The 22,504-nt window shown below is 42.7% G+C and overlaps 1 protein-coding gene across 1 annotated transcript in view; it reads left to right on the forward strand.

The window, feature by feature from the left end:
• The window catches only part of LOC144604214 (uncharacterized), a 56,567-nt gene that overhangs the window by 27,795 nt on the left and 6,268 nt on the right, over positions 1-22,504 (forward strand). The window contains exons 24-40 of the mRNA XM_078418427.1: positions 281-439; positions 1,363-1,565; positions 3,248-3,336; positions 4,422-4,552; positions 5,204-5,325; positions 6,374-6,524; positions 9,534-9,746; positions 11,116-11,286; positions 12,434-12,574; positions 13,312-13,364; positions 15,462-15,579; positions 16,529-16,614; positions 18,125-18,251; positions 18,516-18,700; positions 19,898-19,988; positions 20,793-20,913; positions 22,246-22,427. Of these exons, the coding sequence (XP_078274553.1) occupies positions 281-439; positions 1,363-1,565; positions 3,248-3,336; positions 4,422-4,552; positions 5,204-5,325; positions 6,374-6,524; positions 9,534-9,746; positions 11,116-11,286; positions 12,434-12,574; positions 13,312-13,364; positions 15,462-15,579; positions 16,529-16,614; positions 18,125-18,251; positions 18,516-18,700; positions 19,898-19,988; positions 20,793-20,913; positions 22,246-22,427 (2,343 nt within the window). The remainder of the gene's footprint in view (positions 1-280; positions 440-1,362; positions 1,566-3,247; positions 3,337-4,421; positions 4,553-5,203; positions 5,326-6,373; positions 6,525-9,533; positions 9,747-11,115; positions 11,287-12,433; positions 12,575-13,311; positions 13,365-15,461; positions 15,580-16,528; positions 16,615-18,124; positions 18,252-18,515; positions 18,701-19,897; positions 19,989-20,792; positions 20,914-22,245; positions 22,428-22,504) is intronic.

Here is a 22,504-nt window from a genome sequence, read left to right on the forward strand (position 1 = left end):
TATAAAGGATTTTGTTATACTGTATCCTGTAAAACAATCTGCACGACCAGCCATTTCTGGGTTCTTTGTATAGTGGGTGAGAAACTGTGCAGTCTGATGAGATGGTGTGCAGTGCGGCTGTATATTCCAATGGGATTTTTTTGGAGATACAACATGGGAGCAGGCCCTTTGGCCCTCCAACAATTGAATGCATGAGCAATGAGTAACATTTGAAGGACTATCCTTCAGGGAGACAATAAAAAAACCTATGGATAAACTGAATGTGTTATTTCTATTCTAGGTCAATGTTGTAGATTTGCTCACTGTCAGACAGCTCGCACAGTTATCTGCCAGCAGTGGAGTTCTCAACAGTATGGTTAATGTACAGAAGATCATGAACCGTATCTCAGCTGACAACATTACTGAGTTTATGGACATCTTCAGTCGTGATGCCCGGCAGGTAGGAAATATCAGCAGCAGCAAATCAAACTCTGGGTCTACTAGAGTGAAGCTTCACTTTGAGAACCAGATATACTTGTGGGGAAAAAGGACACTAAGTGCTGGAGTAACTGAAAACGTTTGAAAAGTTAACGAGCATAACCTGCCTGAGGGAATGTGTAGGAAGAGACTACAGAGGCTGGTTTACACTGAAAATTTAGACACAAAATGTTACTCCAGTAATCTCAGTCTGAAGAAGGGTCTCGCCCCTTATGGTTATTCATTTAGCCTGTGAAGATTGTAAGAATGCCGTCTGTTCCAGTGAAAGGGTGTCTGGTTAATCTAAACTATAGGCCCAGTCAGCTTCATCTCTACTCAATGATAATTTCACTATCCTTTTCATCCACCATTCCAAGGATAAATCCAACGTGCCTTCACTAAAACCTGTTATCACAGCCAGACATATTTAATAAAGTACCACAGAATGTGGTAAATGGAAACATTGCTGATGAGCTGAAAGTTTAGTTGAGAGATACAGTGAAAATAGGTCCTTCGGCCCACCAAGTCCGTGCCGACCAGCGATGCCTGTACACTAACACTATTCTACACACACTAGGTACAATTTACAATTTTACCAAGCCAATTAACCGATAAACCTGTACGTCTTTGGAGTGGGGGAGGAAACCGGAGCACTCGGAGAAAACCCACGCAGGTCATGGGGAGAACGTACAAACTACGTACAGACAGCACCCATAGTCAGGATTGAACCCGGGTCTCTGGTGCTGTGAGGCAGCAACTCTATCGCTGTGCCGCTCTAAAGCCTTACAGCTGAAATCCTTACAGAATGTATGCATCGAGAAATGTTTGCTTGTAAATGTTAGTATCGGTACATCTTTATTTTGACATAACTTGGTACTTCTAATTCTGTTTTACTAACTTTTCTAGAACAATATACCGTTGGCTCCAGAGGTGGCAACTGGGTTATTAAGTGAAGTTCTAACCCGGGCTGAACCAGTCATTTCCACTTCTGATGAAAATGAGCTTCAGGTCTGGCTTGATACTAGACTCCAACTCCTGATTCCACAACTGAATGGAAATTTGACCAACATACTTCTGACTAACAGCAGCTGCAATGCAGCTCAGATCATGTATGTTCTCAGTTTTGGTTTTCAAGTAATTCCTCTCTCTGAAGTATTAACTATGTATGGTGTTTAGTTTACATTTAGTTTAGAGATACAGCTGAGAAACAGGTCCTTCAGCTCACCGAGTCCATGCCGACTGTCGATCACCCACTCACACCAGTTCTATGTTATCCCACTTTCACATCCACTCCCAGCACAGTGGAGAACTCAATTTACAGAAGCCAATAAACCTACAAACCCGCACGCATTTGTGATGGGGGAGGAAACCGGAGCACCCGGAGAAAACCCATGCGGTCACAGGGAGAACGTGCAAAGTCTGCACAGACAGAACCAAGGTCAGGATCGAACCTGGGTCTCTGGCGCTTTGAGGCAGCAGCTTTACCAGCTGCGCCACTGTGTCGTCTGTGTTCAAGAACTGTTTTCTTGACAATTTAATTACAATGAGACATTGCAAAGAATGTTGAGTTGGTTTTGTCGGTGACTGTTTAAAAAAAAACCTACTCTTGAGATTTGAAGTACAGCAAACACAATTGCTTTCCCTGCGGTATTTGTGTCTTCTCTGCAACTCATGTGCACAAGGCTCCACACTGCCAATTAAAGCAGGTATTCTGCTCAGCACTTTTTAACCATTACAGTTCTACACCCCAGACACAGTGGTGCGGCTAGTGGAGCCACTGCTTCACACCTCCAGCGACCCAGGTTCAATCCTGACCACCAGTGCTACCTACATGGAGTTTGCAAGTTCTCCCTGAAAACATATAGGCTACCTTTGGGTGCTCTAATTTCCCCATTCATGCCAAAGACATGCTGGTTTAGTTCAGTTTGGAGATACAGCGTGGAAACAGGCCTTTGGCACACGGAGTCCACACCAACCAGCGACCCCTGTACACTAGCACTATCCTATACTCTAGGGACAATTTACAACCTTTACCACAGCCAATTAACCTTCAAACGTGTACGTTTTTGGAATGTGGGAGGAAACTGGAGCACCCTGGGAAAAGCCATGTGGTCACAGGGAGAACGTACAAACTCCATATAGACAGCATCTGTAGTCAGGATCGAACCCGGGTCTCTGGCGCAGTAAGGCAGCAACTCTACCACCGTGCCACCCAGGAAGATTAATTGGCCACTAAATTTCTCCCAATTTGTAGGTGAGTGGTAGAATCTGAGAGGAGGGGGTTGATGGGAGTGTGCAGAGAATAAAATGGGTTAGGCTGGGATTAGTGCAGGAATGGCTTCTTTGATAGTTGGCACAGACTCGATGGGCCAAAGGGCTGTTTGTGTGCTCTGTATCTCTATGACTCTGTGATCTGGAGTGACAAATAAGATGAAGACAAACTAAATTTGTTAATATTAATATATGTGGGAAATCTTCTCTCTTTGTGTCTTCCTTTCACTTGACAGGGAAATATACTGGTCATTTTAAAGGCAAATGTTGAAAAGTAATGTTTTTTGCAGGTGATGTTGTCAAGTGCTAGTGAAGAATTATCCTTCAATTTGATATCTTTATTAGATCTGATTTATTAGATGGTGGAAGGATTAATGTTTTTATGACTTTTGATTCAGCTTTCTATCACAGATAATGGCCATTTTACATTTACATTCAAAGTCAAAATATTCCTTAAGAAAAATCTTTATGATACTGAGTAAAAGATTGAGTACTGACAACTTTTGACTTTCCCATTTAGAATACGGACTCTGAGTGCACGGATTTCCGAATTTCCAAGGAAGATTCAGCAACAACTGTATAGGAGCATTAGAGATTATCTCCGAGCAGGTATTCAGCTTGTATTTTGTTCAGTCATTGTGTTTTGGAATTCTATTGCTCTCCATGATTGCGTACAAAATCATGAGAGGAATAAATCTATGATTGCGTACAAAATCATGAGAGGAATAAATCGGGTAGATGCACTGGGTTTCTTGCCCAGAGTAGGGAAATCGAGAACCAGAGGACATAGGTTTGAGGTCATGAGATCATTAGAAATAGGAACAGAATTAGGCCTTTTGGCCCATCAAGTCAACTCTGCCATTCAATCATGGCTGATCTATCTCTCCCTCCTAACCCCATTCTCCTGCCTTCTTTCCATAACCTCTGACACCCTTACTAGTCAGGTGAGGGGGGAAGGGGAAGAAGAAAATTGGAAGAAGAGAGAGGCAGGACAAAGTATGACAAAGTGCCAGCAACATGAAATTGCTCCCACTCAACAGGCAATAGGGATCATGTCTGAGTCTGAAGAAGGATCCCGATGAGGTATTCAAAGAAATTAATCATGTCTAAATCCACCCAAGTGCCAACCTATTCTGTGATATTACCAGCAACAACACTTTACTTTGTAAAAAAGACACAAAGTGTTGGAGTAGCTCAGGCAGCATCTCTTGAGAAAATTGATTGGTGACATTTCAGAGAGTGTCTGAAGGGTCCCGACCCAAATCGTCACCTCTCCAAGTCCTCCAGAGATGCTGCCTGACCCGCTGAGTGTTCTGCATAGTGAGAAATTGAAAGGAATTCCAGAGCAGACTGAAGGTAGAAACAAGGTGCTGGTGCAGCATCACTGGGGAAAAGGAATTGGTGACATTTCGGGTCGAGCCCCTTCTTCAGACTGAGAGTCGGGAGAGAGGGAAACTAGAGGTATGAAAAGGTACTGAATAAATTGGAGCCTGCACCGATGACTCAGGAAAAGTGGAGCCTGTGTGTAAAACTCCATCGCTGCTGGTATTGGATCAAAATGGGTCTCGCCCTGTGTGGTTCCATTTCAATGCATGTTTTTAGATGCTAATGGCTATCTAGGCCACAAGACAGCCACTAGTTCGGAAGAAAAGTCAATGTTGCACACTTTTAATTGTTGCTTATTTTTTGCTTAGGCCCCAAAACAAGATGTTATAATGCAAGCGACCCGGCTTTGAACTCAACTGCCTGGTTTGCCAATTACTTTGGGAAATTTCTGGTTTATACAAGCAGAGATGACTTGACCTTACTGACTGATAATGCAACAGTACGTACGACTACTTCAGCTTTAGTTATTTTGCATCCTTCATCTATACTTGAACAAATTTAAAGAAAATGTGCAGGGTGTGCTTTTATTTTTTACACAGAGAGTGCTTTGAAGGTGCTCCCAAGGATGTTGGTGGTCAGATATGATAGTGGCTTTAGTTTTAGTTTGGTTTAGAGATACAGCCCGGACGGAAACAGGCGCATCGGCCCACCATGTCCCACACTATCCTACACACATTAGGGACAATTTACAATTTACAGAAGTCAATTAGCCTACCAACCTGAACTACTTTGGAGTGTGGGAGGAAACCGGAGCACCCAGAGAAAACCCACACAGATCCCGGGGAGAACGTACAAACTCTGTGCAGACAGCACCCGTAGTCAGAATCGAACCCGGGCCTGTAAGGCAACAACTCTACCACTGCGCCACTGTACTGCCCCAAAGGGGCGTTTAAGATTCTTTTAGATGGCACAACGATATGCATTGAACAAGGGATAAAGATCCCATGCAGAGAGATAATTTAATCGGACTTTGTAGGCCAAAGGGGCTGTTCCTTTTCTGTACTATCCTATGTTCCAATTGACATTACTGTTAATTAAACATTACATTTGTTGTGAAAATTCTAATACTCTTACTATCTCTTTTCTACAGTTGAAGCTATTTGCAGCCGACCAGAGCAATCTGAATCTTCTGATGAATCTTAATCTTCCAAAAGAAATCCAAAGCTTTTATGCCAGTGCACTGTTCGCAAATGGAGCCATTAATGTCACAGGGTGTGTATTACCTTCAACTTGCAAACTTGTAGCCAAGGGAATATTTTGTATAGGTGTAGGAAAGAGTGCTGGAGTTTAAACCAAAGGTAGATACAAAATGCTGGAGTAACTCAGCGGAACAGGCAGCATCTCTGGAGAAAAGGAATAGGTGACGTTTCGGGTCAAGACCCTTCTTCAGACTGAGAGTCAGGGGAAAGGGAAATGAGAGATATAGACAGTGATGTGGAGAGATATAGAACAAATGAATGAAAGGTGCAAAAACGTGACGATGATTAAGGAAACGGGCCATTGTTTGCTGTGGGCTAGGTGAGTTATACAGACAATGGAACTCAGCAGGTCCACAGTACAATTAGTACAATGGCTAGGGTGTGGAGGGATGGAGAGAGAGGGGATGCAAGGGTTACTTGAAGTTAAAAAAATCAATATTCATACTGCTGGGTTATAAGCTGCCCAAGCGAAATATGAGGTGTTGTTCCTCCAATTTGCTTTTGGCTTTGAGTGTGAATAAAACTAATCTAAATACTGGAATGATTCATCCTTCTCCAGTCAGAAAAGCATTTTCTGAACAAGTAACAAAAGTTAACCAAACTTACAGATATACTGGTTTTAACTAGCTCGATTAAACAAGAATCTGTAACAGAAAATGGCAGTGCAGTGGCACAGCTGGTAAAGCTGCTGCCTCACAGAGCCAGAGACCCGGGTTTGATCCAGACCTTGGTTGCTGTCTGTGTGGAGTTTGCATGTTCTCCCTGTGACTGCGTGGGTCCGCGTGCTTTTCACGCAGAGCCTGGTGGGGGCCTGGAATGCATTGACGGGGTGGTGGTGGAGGTGTTGTTTCAGAGGCTTTTGGATAGACACATGGAAGTGCAAGGGAGAGAGAGATAAGGATCATGTACAGATGGATGAGATTAATTGCATCATGTTTGATGCAGTCACCCTGGGGCGATGGGCCCGTTCCTCTGCTGAACTATTCCATGTTCTATGCTTTACATCTCACCGATGTTTATACATTGATTGCTGAATTGTTTGCTCTTTTGTCTTTAAACAGCATTCCTGACAGCTTGGTCTGTTTTATTGCTGGCACCTCGGCAGTTGAATCTTTAAACGCTCAGCAGGCTCTAGTTTTGCTTGAAAAGGCAAACCGTGCCTGCTTGAGTCCCAGCACAAATGGAACTGCACCCACCGACATTCAGTTACAGGTAGGAATTTGCAAGATGGAAGGGGGTGTTTAATACATTTTTGTGAGATATTCATATGTCTCTGTTGTAGACCTTCCACAATTCATCACGATATCCCTCGATCCCTCACCTCTGTGTCATTTCCATAACGATGGTACAGTGTGCCACTGGGGAAAGATTGACTGCAGTGTATCTTGTAGTTCTGTTCCTGACTGTCCATTTCATTACAACAGTTTGAGTCATAGAGTGATATAGCGTGGAAACAGGCACTTCAGCCCAACTTACCTACACCGGCCAACATGTCCCAGTTACACTCGTCCCACCTGCCTGCGTTTGGTTCATATCCCTCCAAACCTGTCCAATCCATGTACCTGTCTGACTGTTTCTTAAACTTTGGGATAGTCCCAGCCTTAACTACCTCCTCTGGCAGCTTGTTCCATACACCCACCACCATTTGTGTGAAAAGATTACCCCTCAGATTCCTATTAAATCTTTTCCCTTTCAACTTAAACCTATGTCCTCTGGTCCTCGAGTCACCTATTCTGGGCATCAACCCGATCTATTCTTCTCATGATTTTATACACCTCTATAGGATCACCCCTCATCCTCCTGCACGTATGGAATAGAGTCCCAGCATATTCAACCTCTTCCTATAGCTTCTAGTCATGGCAACATCCTCATAAATCTTTTCTGTACCCTTTCCAGCTTGACAACATCTTTCCTATTACATGGTGCCCAGAACTTAACACAATACTCTAAATGCAGTCTCACCAACGTCTTATACAACTGCAACATGACCTCCCAACTATTAGACACAAAAAGCCGGTAACTCAGCTGAGTTACTCCAGCTTTTTGTGTCTATCTTCGGTTTAAACCAGCATCTGCAGTTCCTTCCTACATATTTCTCCTGCATACTAATAGGTTGCATTCATTTGTTCTAAGTACCGTCTATATCTCTCGTTCCCCTTTCCCTTGACTCTCAGTCTGAAGAAGGGACTCGACCTGAAACGTCACCTCTTCCTTCTCTCCAAAGATGCTGCCTGACCCGCTGAGTCACTCCAGCTTTTTGCGTCTGTCTTCGGTTTAAACCAGCATCCGCAGATCCTCCCTACATAGGTTGCATCTGTGTTGAAGTCATTGAAGCGTTCAGTTGCAAAGGCAGTACAGGATCAACATGCCTTCATCTAGAGTGCAGTCAGCCCATATTGAAATGTCTTGCCTTATTTCACACAGAGATTTGCTTCCCAATATGAGATCGATATGGGATGCTCGATTTCCCTTACAGTTTTTCTGTCTCCTGTATCTTCAGCAGCTTAGTCATTGTTTGGAATCCTTTACCTGAACACCTTCATCTCTCCATCTCACTCCTTGCTTTTAAAGCTTTATCATATCATCTTCTGAACTATAGTTTAAGTTCCCCTAAATTTAAATTTATTATGTTAAATTTATTTAGCAAGATCTCATCTAATTTTTCACAAGCCTTAGACAACAGACAATAGCAATAGGTGCAGGAGGAGGCCATTCGGCCCTTCGAGCCAGCACCGCCATTCAATGTGATCATGGCTGATCATTCTCAATCAGTACCCCGTTCCTGCCTTCTCCCCATACCCCCTGACTCCGCTATCTTTAAGAGCTCTATCTAGCTCTCTCTTGAATGCATTCAGAGAATTGGCCTCCACTGCCTTCTGAGGCAGAGAATTCCACAGATTCACAACTCTTTGACTGAAAAAGTTTTTCCTCATCTCCGTTCTAAATGGCCTACCCCTTATTCTTAAACTGGCCCCATGTTCTGGACTCCCCCAACATTGGGAACATGTTTCCTGCCTCTAACGTGTCCAACCCCTTAATAATCTTATACGTTTCGATAAGATCCCCTCTCATCCTTCTAAATTCCAGTGTATACAAGCCTCGTTGCTCCAGTCTTTCAACATATGACAGTCCCGCCATTCCGGGAATTAACCTAGTAAACCTACGCTGCACGCCCTCAATAGCAAGAATACCCTTCCTCAAATTTGGAGACCAAAACTGCACACAGTACTCCAGGTGCAGTCTCACTAGGGCCCTGTACAACTGCAGAAGGACCTCTTTGCTCCTATACTCAACTCCTCTTGTTATGAAGGCCAACATTCCATTGGTTTTCTTCACTGCCTGCTGTACCTGCATGCTTCCTTTCAGTGACTGATGCACCAGGACACCCAGATCTTGTTGTACGTCCCCTTTTCCTAACTTGACACCATTCAGATAATACTCTGCCTTCCTATTCTTGCCACCAAAGTGGATAACCTCACACTTATCCACATTAAACTGCATCTGCCATGCATCCGCCCACTCACACAACCTGTCCAAGTCACCCTGCAACCTCATAGCATCTTCCTCACAGTTCACACTACCACCCAGCTTTGTATCATCTGCAAATTTGCTAATGGTACTTTTAATCCCTTCATCCAAGTCATTAATGTATATTGTAAATAGCTGCGGTCCCAGCACCGAGCCTTGCGGTACCCCACTAGTTACAGCCTGCCATTCTGAAAGGGACCCATTTATCCCCACTCTTTGCTTTCTGTCTGTCAACCAATTTTCTATGCATGTCAGTACCCTTCCTCCAATACCATGTGCTCTAATTTTGCCGACTAATCTCCTATGTGGAACCTTGTCGAAGGCTTTCTGAAAGTCGAGGTACACCACATCCACCGGCTCTTCCCTGTCAATTTTCCTAGTTACATCCTCAAAGAATTCCAGAAGATTAGTCAAGCATGATTCCCCCTTCGTAAAACCATGCTGACTCGGAACGATCCTGTTACTGCTATCCAAATGCTCCGCAATTTCGTCTTTTATAATTGACTCCAGCATCTTTCCCACCACTGATGTAAGACTAACTGGTCTATAATTTCCTATTTTCTCTCTCCCTCCTTTCTTAAAGAGTGGGACAACATTATCTACCCTCCAATCCACAGGAACTGATCCTGAATCTATAGAACATTGGAAAATGTTCATGGTGATTGAATGTGTGTGTGTGTGTTTTTTAAACAGCTTGCAGACGCTCTTGTGAGTAAAATTGATGTCTTATCATCGGATAATCTTGCTGCACTGGGCCAGTCGGCTGTTGGCCTCTCAATAACACAGATCAATACCATCAATGATAATGATGTACTGAAATCCCTGGGAAACTTGGGCACGGTGCAAGGGTGGACTCCTGGAGCAACCAATGCATTGGTCTCAAAGTTAATCAGTGCAAACTTCCAGGTAAGATTTAATTATCAAGAGAGTGCTAATACAACTAATTCCATATTTCCATTTAATAATACTGGCCAAGTGATTCTGTAGAGAAATATAACTTTTTAATGGCCTATATCACTTATTCAATCTTAAAAAACACATTAAACATAATCGGTATTCAAGAAATTGTACTGTGGTTCACCGTGTAGCTTGTACAGGGAGCATGAAGGCCATTTTACATGCAGAAGTAATGCCAACTGACATGCAAGGCATAATGTCTTCTGGCATTGTGATATCTAGAGTGAAGATGTGCTTTGGGAATGGTGTAAGCCTAGATTCAATGATACGTTATTGTCACATGTACCTCGGCCAGTGAAACGCTTTGTTTTGCGTACAACCCGTAAAATCATACAGTCGACCTCACCGTGGCAGCGCTCAAGAGTCGCCACATTTCTGGCACGGACAAAGTTGCAAAAAGTTAATCGAACAGTTTTATCTTCTGGTCGCAGCGGCGATCCAGGCCTGGTTCCACATGTGGCTGTAGGGGCGCCCCCTCCTTCGTTCTCGGTCACCCCCCCCCCCCCCCCCCCCCCGTGTTCCCCTTTCCTTCCTGGAGGCACGGGTCCCCCTAGGCTGGAGTTGGCTTTTACTCAATAGTGAAGGCTTGATCTGGTGCAAATTGTAATTATTCCTACTTGACAGGGAATCAAACACTGCCCTGATGTTGTTCCACATTTAAGCCATTTCTTATTTCCAGAAGGAGAGGATGGGCCCTTTTAAAAAAATCCACTCTAGATGCTCACATTTGCTGGCTCGCTGTGTAATTGGCTGCAGCATACCAGTGATGCCTATTGCTATCATTTATTATTTGAGATCAAATTAGCTGCAAAGTAGCCCTATTACTTGAACCACTATTGCCTAAGATTACTAGAATATTGCCTAATATTACTAGAATCACTGGTACCTAATATTGCCAACAAGGGCGGCACGGTAGCGCAGCGGTAGAGTTGCTGCTTTACAGCCAATGCAGCGTCGGAGACTCAGGTTCGATCCTGACTACGGGTGCTGCACTGTAAGGAGTTTGTACGTTCTCCCCGTGACCTGCGTGGGTTTTCTCCGAGATCTTCGGTTTCCTCCCACACTACAAAGACGTACAGGTATGTAGGTTAATTGGCTGGGTAAATGTAAAAATTGTCCCTAGTGGGTGTAGGATAGTGTTAATGTACGGGGATCGCTGGGCGGCACGGACTTGGTGGGCCGAAAAAGGCCTGTTTCCGGCTGTATATATGATATGATATGATAAGTGGAGCAACAGGTTATAGGCCCAATAGCCAGCAAAATCCTAGAATTTCTAAATCTGACATCTAACTATGTTTTAATTTATTTTTGTTACTAGTTTAACAATGCCAACAACCTATTGTCAATGGGAACCTTGGTATCTGGTCTTTCAAGTGACATGTTGAAGAATGTCAATAACAGTGTGATCGTCAATGTTGTTAATGACAGCACATTTGTAGACAACATACTGCTTGCTTTTGCACCTTCACAACAAATCGTGGTCCAAAAGGTAAGTGGGTTTAGGTTTATTATTGCCATGTGTACCGAGGTAAAGTAAAAAGCTTTGCTTTGCATGCAATCCAGACAGATCAGATAATACTATACATAAATACAGTCAAGTCAAATACAAGTACAAAAGGTGGAGCAAAGGATAGAGAGTGCAGAATAGATTTCAGCATTGTGGAGTACCCATTCCATAGAAAATGTCCAATGTCCGCAATGGGGTACAGGGGAATTGGACAGTAGCCTAGCTTATGCAAAGACCATTCAGAAGCCTTATAACAGAGGGGAATAAGCTGTTCTTGAGTCTAGTGGTGTGCACTTTCATGCTTCTGTATCTTCTGCCCAAAAGGAGCAGGGACAAGGAATGACCAGGGTGGGACAAGTCTTTGAATACCGTGACTGCTTTTCTGAGGCAGTGTGACGTATAGGTGGAGTCAAAGGTGGGGAGTCTGATCTGTGTGATAGACTGAGCTACATCCGTAACTCTTTGCAATTTCTTGCGGTCTTGGCCAGAGCTGTTCCAAAACCAAGCTGTGATGCAACATGACAGTATGCTTTCTATGGTGCATCTCTTGAAGTTTATAAGAGTCCTTGATAAACTTGTGTACCATGGGCATTAAAAATGACCATTTTACATTGTATGGTATCATATGTCTTTTGAATTTGGGCTCGTGGGTACTGATGTTTATACTTTCTTTGAACACAAAACAATACAGCACAAGAACAGGCCCTTTGGCTGCACCAAATATAATAAATAGTATGTTAAACTAATCTCCAATTTAGTCACCCATTTGGGTTTCAATATTTTTAAATCTTTGGCTTAAGAAGAATCTCAATGTCCCAGTTTGAAAATAGTGCAATAAGAAAAAATGCTGGGGACATTTAGCAGATCATGCAGCACTAATGGGAGAGAGAAAGAGAATTCATGTTTGAGATCAATGAGGGTTCATCAGAGGCTCATCATTCGGATGAAAGGTCATTGACATGAACCTCCAACTCTATTTCTGTCTCCACAGATGCTTCCTGACCTGCTAAATATCCCCAGCATTTATTTTTATTTCAGATTTCCATCACCTGCAGTATTTATTGCATTTAAAAAATGATGCTTTGTTTCCTACTCACTAAACATTTCCATCTGTTTGATTCTTCTGTAGATTTCTCAGATTTCGAGTAGCTCCAGTATATTTTTACAGAGAGTTCCAGCCAAACTTGCTACTGAAATCGCTTTGCCTCGATTGAGTTCTAGAAATATCACTCTTAATCTTGTGAACAAAAAGCAATGGAACCCCTTCCAAGTAAGTTGGTGAATTGTTTGACAACGTCAATTAGTAGAGGGAGGACTAAATGAAATTGTTAATGGTAAACCGTGCATGATTACCGTATTTCGTTAAGTTACCAAGGTTGATGAAGGTGATCTGTCCATCTCATCCCTTACCCAATTTTCAGATAAGACACAAAGTGCTGGAGTAACTCAGCAGATCAGGCAGCATCTCTGGAGACCCTGGATAAGCGATGTTTTGGGTCAGAACCCTTCAGACCCTCAAGTCCAATGAAGGATCCCGACCCGAAACGTTGCTATACATGTTCTCCTTCAATTCTGCCTGACACCCTTCCCCACGTTACTCCAGCGCTTCGTGTCTTTCTTGTAGTAAACCAGAAACTGCAGTTTCTTGTTCTACTGATGTTCAGATGCTGGACAAAGTCACAAATAAGGCTGGCGAGCAAGATTGAAGAGTTTGGATGAAAAGAAAGACCAGTGGCAATGTGGAATAGAAATTGACTTGAGGGCAGAAGGCAAAATGTTGTGATACATTAACATCTTTTCATAATAGGAGAAAGAAAACAGAACTTACTGTAACTACTGCTACTTGGTTTAATTTGGAAGCCAACAGGGTTTCCCACTTAAATTGTTAATAAAACCACAACTGACCATTCATATTTACAAAAATAGATGAAAACCGTTGAGCAATTTCTGTTGTTAATATTCCTGAAACTGGTGTGCAGTCAACATTGTATTTATGTTTATTTTTAGGCTGCGGTGTTTTTTAGGACTTTGATACGAAATTCTACCTTAAATTTTGATGAGTAAGTATAATGTTTACCTTTGCATTGAAGTAATTATTCTCTCAACGTAAATGGCAAAAGAAATTGGGCACAGTGAAGAAGGTTAGCCAACATTACAACTGTATATTGATCAACTGGCCCAACGGGCTGAGGAATGGCAGACAGAGTTTAATGCCGATAAATGTGAGGTGTTGCATTTTGGTAAGACAAACCAGGGCAGGACTTCTAAAGTAGATGGTAGGGCCCTGAGGAAAGCTGTAGGACAGAGAGAGACCTAAGGGTACAGGTACATTGCCTCAGAATTAAAGGGCACTCTTTTAGAAAGGAAGCGAGGAGGAACTTCTTGCATCAGAGGGTAGTTAATCTGCGGAACTCATTGCCACAGAGGGTTGTGGAGGCCAAGTCAGTGGATATTTTTCAGGCAGAGATAGACAAATTCTTGATTAGAATGGGTGTCAAGGGTTATGGGGAAAAGACAGGTAAATGGGATTAGGAGGCAGGGATCAGCCATGATTGAATGGCGGAGTAGACTTGATGGGCCGAGTGGCCTAATTCTTCTCCTATAACTTGTGTACTTGTGGTCCTTAGTTCCTTGAAAGTGTCGACAACAGGATGTTAACAACAGGCATGTTTGCCTTATCGGCCAGGGTATTGAGTACAGGAGTTGGGACATCATGTTTCAGCTGCAAAAGGCACAATAAGGCAACATTTGGAATACTGTGCACAGACAGTGCTGGTCACCATACTATACTATATGAAGGCTGGCTTCCATGTGGAAAGTGTGCAAAAAACATTTACGAGAAGGTTACCGGGTATGAAGTGTTTGAGTTACAAGGGGAGGTTAGATGGGCTCAGATATTTTGTTTCTCCCTGGAGCATAAGAGGCTGAGGGAAGACTTTAGGGGTTTATAAAATCAAAAGGGGCATAGATAATAGACAATAGACAATAGGTGCAGGAGGAGGCCATTCGGCTCTTCGAGCCAGCACCGCCATTCAATGTGATCATGGCTGATCATTCTCAATCAGTACCCCGTTCCTGCCTTCTCCCCATACCCCCTGACTCCGCTATCCTTAAGAGCTCTATCCAGCTCTCTCTTGAATGCATTCAGAGAATTGGCCTCCACTGCCTTCTGAGGCAGAGAATTCCACAGATTCACAACTCTCTGACTGAAAAAGTTTTTCCTCATCTCAGTTCTAAATGGCCTACCCCTTATTCTTAAACTGTGGCCCCTTGTTCTGGATTCCCCCAACATAAGGTGGATAGGTACATTATTTTCCTCAGAATCGAGGAGTCTTAGACTGGATGGTATAAGTTTGTGAGAGGGGAAAGGTATACAAAGGACTTGAGGGCCAACTTTTTTCCTATATACAGAGGGTGGTGCTTGTATGGAATGAGCTGCCAGAGGAGATAATTTAGGCAGGTACAATAAAAGCATTTAAAATACATTTGGGCGGCACGATGGCACAGCTGCAGAGTTTCTGACTTACAGCGCCCGAGATATGGGTTTGATCCTGACTGTGCTGTCTGTGTGGAGTTTGTACGTTCTCCCCGTGATCTGTGCGGGTTTTCCCCGGGAGTTCCGGTTTCCACGCACACTCTAAAGACATACAGGTTTGTAGGTTAATTGGCTTGGTATAATTGCAACTTGTCGCTAGTCTGGGTGTAGGATAGTGTTAATGTGCAGGGATCGCTGGTCGGCGTGGACTCGAAGGGCCGAAGGGTCTGTTTCAGTGCTACATCTCTAAACTAAAACAAAACATTTGGACAGGTACGTGGATAGGAAAGGTTTGGAGGGATATTGGCCAGGCACAGGCAAATGGACTAGCTTGGTTAGACAACTTACTCAGCACGGTTGAGTTGACACAAAGGGCCTGTTTATGCGCTGTACAGCTCTACGACTCCCCCCCCACAGCGGTTCCCCCATGACGGGTCCTCCTTTGTTCCCCCCCCCCCACAGCGGTTCCCCCATGACGATTTCTCCTTTGTTCCCAGCGGTGCATCCTCCAGCTCCCACATGCAAAGTCTAATAGATAATATTGTAATCCATGCTGATTTCTAAATGCAGAGCCTTTGAAAAATTTGAGACAAAAGATTAACCATTTTAATCTTCATTACAGTGCTTCTTCTTCCGTTCTGCAAGGATTTAGTTGTGCAGCAGGAAACAATTTGGACATTAAACAATTAAGAAAGTTTGTTAAAGCCACAAGGGGTAAAGCTTCACTGGACAGTGATCAGGTAAACTCATATCCAAGTTAAACTCTTTGTTCACCCGTATAACATGGGAGGATGTGATTTATTGTGATACGAGTGCTGGTTTCTGACTGATTTATGTTTGAAGTTTTTAAGAGCACAGCGTCAATCTGCACCCTTAGTTTAAAAAGTGCTAGTCTACACTAGCAGTGCAAACATATGAAAGTATTTTCTCCACTAAATTTATAAATACATTTCATCCTCTTAATTCGAGGGCTCAATTTCGAAATATTTGTTGCATTTCCTCCATCACAAGTGTATGCGTCCTTCAGTGATGAGACCAAACCAGCATCCCTATGTGAAAGATGACCAGTGAAAGGCTTGGATAGAGAGGATGTGGAGAGGATGTTTTCACTGAGGAGAGTCTAGGACCCTCCACCATTCAATCAAGGCTGATCTATCTCTCCCTCCTAACCCCATTCTCCTGCCTTCTCCCCATAACCCCTGACACCCGCACTGATCAAGATTCTATCTCTGCCTTAAAAATATCCATTGACTTGGCCTCCACAGCCTTCTGGGGCAATGAATTCCACAGATTCACCACCCTCTGACTAAAGAAATTCCTCCTCATCTTCCTAAAGGAATGTCCTTTAATTCTGCGGCTATGACCTCCCGTCCTAGACTCCCCCACTTGTGGAAACATCTTCTCCATATCCACTTTATCTAGGCCTACATTTTCTACTCAAATGGATGATTTTACTTTTGTTCCCTATTACATTTCATGTGCCCTTCAATTAATCTGTGTACACCCCCCCCCCCCCGCACAAAGTCTCCCTGCATCTCTTTTAATTTTGTTTGCTGTAAAGAAAATACGATTTTAAGATAACATCCAATGAAGTGTAACCTGTAAAAATAATTAAATGGCTAAAAAATAAATGAGCCTTGCTTTGCGATTTATGAATTTTATTTAACAAATGAAAACTTGTTTCCTCAGCTGATTTGCATGTTTAGAAAACTGAATGCCAGTGGAACGCCATCAAACATTTCTGACCTACCTACAGATATCTTGATATTCTACACGTAAGATTTCCAGTACTTTTATTCCCGTTTTTGTAGATCATAAGGTCATAAGTGATAGGAGCAGAATTAGGCCATTCGGCCCATCAAGTCTACTCTGCCATTTAATCATGGCTGATCATTCTCTCCCTCCTAATTTCATTCTCCTGCCTTCTTCTCATAACCCCTGACACCTGTACTAATCAAGAATCTATCTATCTCAGCCTTAAAAGTATCCATTGACTTGATCTCCACAGTCATAGAGTGATACAGTGTGGAAACAGGCCCTTCGGCCCAACTCACCGACACAACCGAACACAATATTCTAAATGCGGTCTTACCGACGTCTTATACAACTGCAATATGACCTCCCAACTTCTATACTCTGACTGATGAAGGCCAAAGTGACAAAAGCCTTTTTGACCACCTTATCTACCTGCGATTCGACCTTCAAGGAACCATGCACCTGCACTCCTAGATCCCTCTGCTCTACAACACTGCCCAGAGGCCTACCATTTACTGTGTAGGTCCTGCCCTTTTTCGATGTCCCAACCTGCAACACCTCACACTTCTCTGTATTAATTTCCATCAACCATTCCTCCGCCCACCTGGCCAATCGATCCAGATCCTGCTGCAATCGTTCACAACCATCTTCACTATCTGCAAAACCACTAACTTTTGTATCATCAGCAAATTTGCTAATCTTGCCCTGTATCTCATCCATTTGATATGATATCTCCATTTGAAATGATATCTCCAACTTTTTGTGTCTATCTTAATATTTATTGACTTGTATCACTCCTCACTTATGTTACCTGAAGACATGGCTGTTTCATATCATTCCTGGCCAGCAACCACCTTCCCCCCTTCACCTGAAAGGGTCTGAAGAAGAGTCCCGACCCAAAGTGTCTCCTATCCATGTTCTTCCAAGATACTGCCTGACCGTTGAGCTATTCCAGCATTTTGTGTCCTTTGGTGTAAACCCGCATCTGCAGTTCATTGTTCCTATCCTTTCATACAACTGTTAGTCTCATAACATATACCTTCATTTACCATAGCTCTGCGATCACATCTGTATTTGCTCAAAATGCCCAAATACATCCTACATAAAATTCTCATTCTGCTGTTCAATTTCTCTACCTCCACCCTGCCTTTCTTTAACTTCTGCAAGTTCTACAATCTTCCGATAACCTTTGTTAAAAGTGGAGTGGGGAAATATTGTCAAGTTTATTGAAAACAACATGCTTCAAACTAGAAAACAAAAACAGAATCAAGTGAATGACACGACTGTGTGGGATTTAAACTGTTATAACCACAGTGCTGGAGGAACTCAGTGGGTCAAGCAGCATCTGTTGAAGGAATGGCGAGGCGATGCTGAGTTCCTCCAGCACTGTCAGCTTTGCTCAGGATTCTAGCATCTGCAGTTCCTTGTGTCTCCACTTCAACCTGCGCTGCATTTCTTTCCTTAAAGCAGTTTTTAAAAATGTATTAACGCAAATAGTGGGATTCACTCTGTGATATGTTCACATTTTAGACCTGAAGCATTCCCATCTGAAAACTGTACGAGCTTCTTCCGTGCGGCTGGGCATTCCAACATTAACGTTGTATCACCAGCATCTCAAGTCAGAAAGAATCTGTTGCAAAATGCTAAACTCTGCTTGGTGAGTACATACTGCTATTTGACAACGATTCCCGAATACAGGTCTGCCTGTATATGGGATATCGGCCCGCAAAGTTGACTGTGGAAGTCGGCTATCGGAACGGATCTGCCTACTCCGGCCGGGCCAGAGTTCCTGATCCCCGGCCGCAGGGGGCAAATTCCACCCACCGATCGGCCGCGGAAGTCAGTTGTGGGGACGAATCTGCCGGATCTGGCAGAATTCTTCTTTCTCGCTTATAATTTTTATACTTGTTCTTTATTTCAGAATATTTCCAATCAAGGCCTGTCAAGAGATCAAGTGCTAATACTAAATAATCTAGTCTGTGACTACGATGGAGACATAACAAATGCTGATATTTCCATATTAGAGGCTTTGAAAAACTGTAACGAATACACAACTACTCAGAGATATGCAATTAATATCCAGCTTAACCGTGATACACGATATGGGTGAGTTTTTAAATCACCACCTCTTTCCCATTGAATTTTATTATTAGAGACAGTCAATTAGCCTGTACTCTTTCAGTCTCTTGTTTTCAGTTTTTATTCAAATCGAGTAATGTTTCGGGGTTTTTTTGTGCTAATTTCCTGATCTTTCTTTGTTTTAAGTAACTCTGGAGAATTGAGGTCGAAAAGGCTAAATTGATGCTATGGATTTTTTAAGAACCAGATTATATAGTGAAATTTAAGGGTTTTGTTTATACAAACACTCCCCAACTTACGTAAGGATTACATTCCATGAGCTTTTAGGCAAGTCAGATTTTACACAAGTCAGCATCCCCATTCCCATCTCCATCCCCTGCCCCAAAATAACTCACCGAGTCTGAAGAAGGGTCTCAACCAGAAGCGTCACCTGTCCATGTTCTCCAGAGATGCCTGGCCCGCTGAGTTACTCCAGCAGTGTGTGTCCATCGCTGAGAGTATTAACTGTCTCAGTGGTGTCCAGCTGCATCCGGGACACTTTCTCCGGCGTGTGTCCTTTTGGGAAAGGATTGCTGGCTCGAGTTCTGTCTCGCCGTTGGGGCACTTTCTGTGGCAGGCGGCCTTCTGGGTAAGTACCGCCGCCATTGCCAGTTTGTTGGCGATGTAAATTTAAATGATCGTAGGGTCTCAGCCCGAAACGTCACCCATTCCTTCTCTCCAGAGATGCTGCCTGTCCCGCTGAGTTACTCCAGCATTTTATGTCTATCTGTGATCGTACAGTGTTGAGGAAATCACAAACTGCCAGGATTGATTATGCAAGTGCGCATTTACGTAAGTCGGGGAGTGCCTGTGTGTAGTAAATGGAATGTATCCAACAAATCTAAAGAATCTGAGGCCTGCATCACCATCCCCATCCCCTGCCCGAAATAACTCACCCAGTCTGAAGAAGGGTCTCGACCCGAAACATCACCTATTCCTTTTCTCCAGAGATGCTGCCGGTCATTGCTAAGTTACTCCAGCTTTTTGTGTCCATTTTCGGTTTAAACCAGCATCTGCAGTTCCTTCCTACACACATTTAAATTTCATACTGTTCAGCTTTAAATAAAAAAGAGCCTTTGAATTACATATTACCACGTAATATTTACAGTAAATGTATTTAAACAAACGCTTGCATGATAATTTATATACTGTATTATAACCTTACAAATAATTTTTTGACTTCAGTAACCCCTCCACATGGAATACATCCACACTCGAAAATCTGGAAACACTTGTGTTTGCTGTGAATGGAACTACATGGAGTAAAGTCAACAGGGTACAACATTATTTTTCAAGCCTTGAACGTGTTGTATTAAAATATTTTGACAAATGTGTGCTAAGTCCTTGCCTAATAATGTTTCGCGTCTCATGTAGTAATTAATTGATTTGTCAAGTGGCGAAGATATAACATTTGCAAAGTCTGTCCTTAACGAAGAGCAATGGGTACATACCTTTTGTTTTTAAGCAAATATTTGAAAATTGGGAATTAAGGGATGGGATAAAAGATATTGAAGTAAAAGCTAAAGACCTGGGTAATCAAAGTCTGAAGATCCAGTATCAAGAGTCAAGAGTGTTTTAATGTCATACATTCTGAAACAGCTTGACTCTGTGCGCCGGAGGGCCTGTTCCTGGGCTGTACAGTTTAGTTTAGAGATACAGCACGGAAATAGGCCCGCTGAGTCCGCACCAAACAGCGAACACTTCGTACACTAACACTATCCTACACACACTAAGGACAATTTTACATTTATATCATGCCAATTAACCTACATACCTGTGCGTCTGGAGTGTTGAAGGAAACCGAAGATGTCAAAAACCCATGTGGTAACGAGGAGAACGTACAAACTCCGTACAGACAGCACCCATAGTCAGGATCGAACCTGGGTCTCTGGCGCTGTGAGGCAGTAGCCCTACCACTCTGCCACCCAATGTTCCATATTCATTTGACAATAAAGGAGATTATAGTATGCTTTCAGTTCTGAAAACTATTCACTTTTCTAACTTCCATTTATAGCTCTTTTTAAAAAAACTGTCGTCTGTTTGAAGTGATGATATATAACTGATATTTTTCTGCTTGCAGGGTGTTATTTTAGAAGGTCTGAGACCATACGTGGGGAGAAGATCAATGTTCAAAATTAATAGACAAAGAGATTTGCTCCAAAGACTGTTCTTATCACCTGCAAGATTCAGAAAAGCAACTGGTACATAGTTTTTTTTTACATGTCTGTAATTTTAGTTGGAGGGATTCCTGTAAAATTGTGCAACGTTCTATCCATGTAAAACTTGCCTTTGTTGCATCCCTCTCACTTTTTTTCTTGGACTTGAATTCTGAGAAGTTGCCGAACTACAAAGACAGGTCAAGAAGACAAAAAAACGAGGGAACAGTTATATTTGTGACATTCATGTTAGGACATCAACAGTAACTATTAGAGCCATTTTAATTATGGTGACAGGAAATTAAACTTGATTGAAGGAGTTCAAATGAGTTCTGGTTTAGTTTAGCTTTATGATACTGTATAGTGTGGAAACAGGCCCTTCAGCCCACCAAGTCCGCCCTGGCCAGCAATCACCCATACACTAGTTACAGAACACAGAATACAATTCACAGAATAGTTCAATAGTGCATTATTTGTCACAGCCAATTAGCCTACAAACCTGCACGTCTTTGGAATGTGGGAGGAAACCGGAGAACCCAGAGAAAACCCACGCCGTCACAGGGAGAATGTACCAAACTCTATACAGATAGCACCCGTAGTCAGGATAGAATCTGGATCTCTGGCGCTGTGCCACTGTGCCGCCCTGGATAGAAAGGATAAAAATTTGTGTGAAGATTTTTAAAAAGGTTGTTGGAGATATGGGCTGAAGGATTCAAGAGGGTTTTGTTAAGACTAATGCAATACCTTGAACGATCTCGACCTAAAACCTTTCCTTTTCCTTTTCTCCAGAGATGCTGAGTGACCCGCTAAGTTACTCCAGCTTTTTGTGTTTATCTTCGGTTTAAACCAGCATCTACAATCCCTTCCTTCACCAAACTGTTGCCTTTCAGTGTTTGTACTTTTAGAGAAAGAATTGTTTCAAAGAAAACTCAGTTTCAGTTTAATTTATTGTCACGTGTACCGAGGTACAGTGAAAATCGTTTTGTTGCGTGCTAACCAGTCAGCTGAAAGACAATACATGATTACAATCGAGCCAGTTACATTGTATAGATACATGATAAACATAGATACATGTTTAGTGCAAAGTAAAGCCAGTAAAATCTGATCAAAGATAGATCAAGGATCGCCAATGAGATAGATAGATAGTAGTTCAGCACTGCTCTCTGGTTGTGGTTGGATGATTCAGTTGCCTGATAACAGCTGGGAAGAAACTGTCCCTGTCTGCAGATGGCATGAGGGAGGTTGAGTGATTGGCGATCGAGGCAAGTATCATGGACAAGATTTCAGAGGCGATGAGGGAAGGTGGGAGAGCAACTAGAGAAAGAAATATTGAAATGTGCTCCTCAAAATGAATGATCCATATTATTGCATTTGCAGGATGTACGGTTGGTGAAATCACAGCATCTATGACATTTGACGTAATGCTTCCTGCACTATACCGAGCAACAGAACTAGAGAAATGTCTGAATAATACTATCCTGAAGGATTACCTGTTTCAACTGGGGAACCTTGCATTCAATGAAGAGCAACTTAGAGTTTTAAAGACAAAATTGAATCAGGTAAAATGCATGAGTTTAAAATAAGCTTTGCAAGTTTTTTTTTAAATCGGATGCACTGTATATGTACAATCTGAATC

This window comes from Rhinoraja longicauda, chromosome 21 (assembly GCF_053455715.1).
Source record: "Rhinoraja longicauda isolate Sanriku21f chromosome 21, sRhiLon1.1, whole genome shotgun sequence".
NCBI classification, from domain to species: Eukaryota; Metazoa; Chordata; class Chondrichthyes; order Rajiformes; family Arhynchobatidae; genus Rhinoraja; species Rhinoraja longicauda.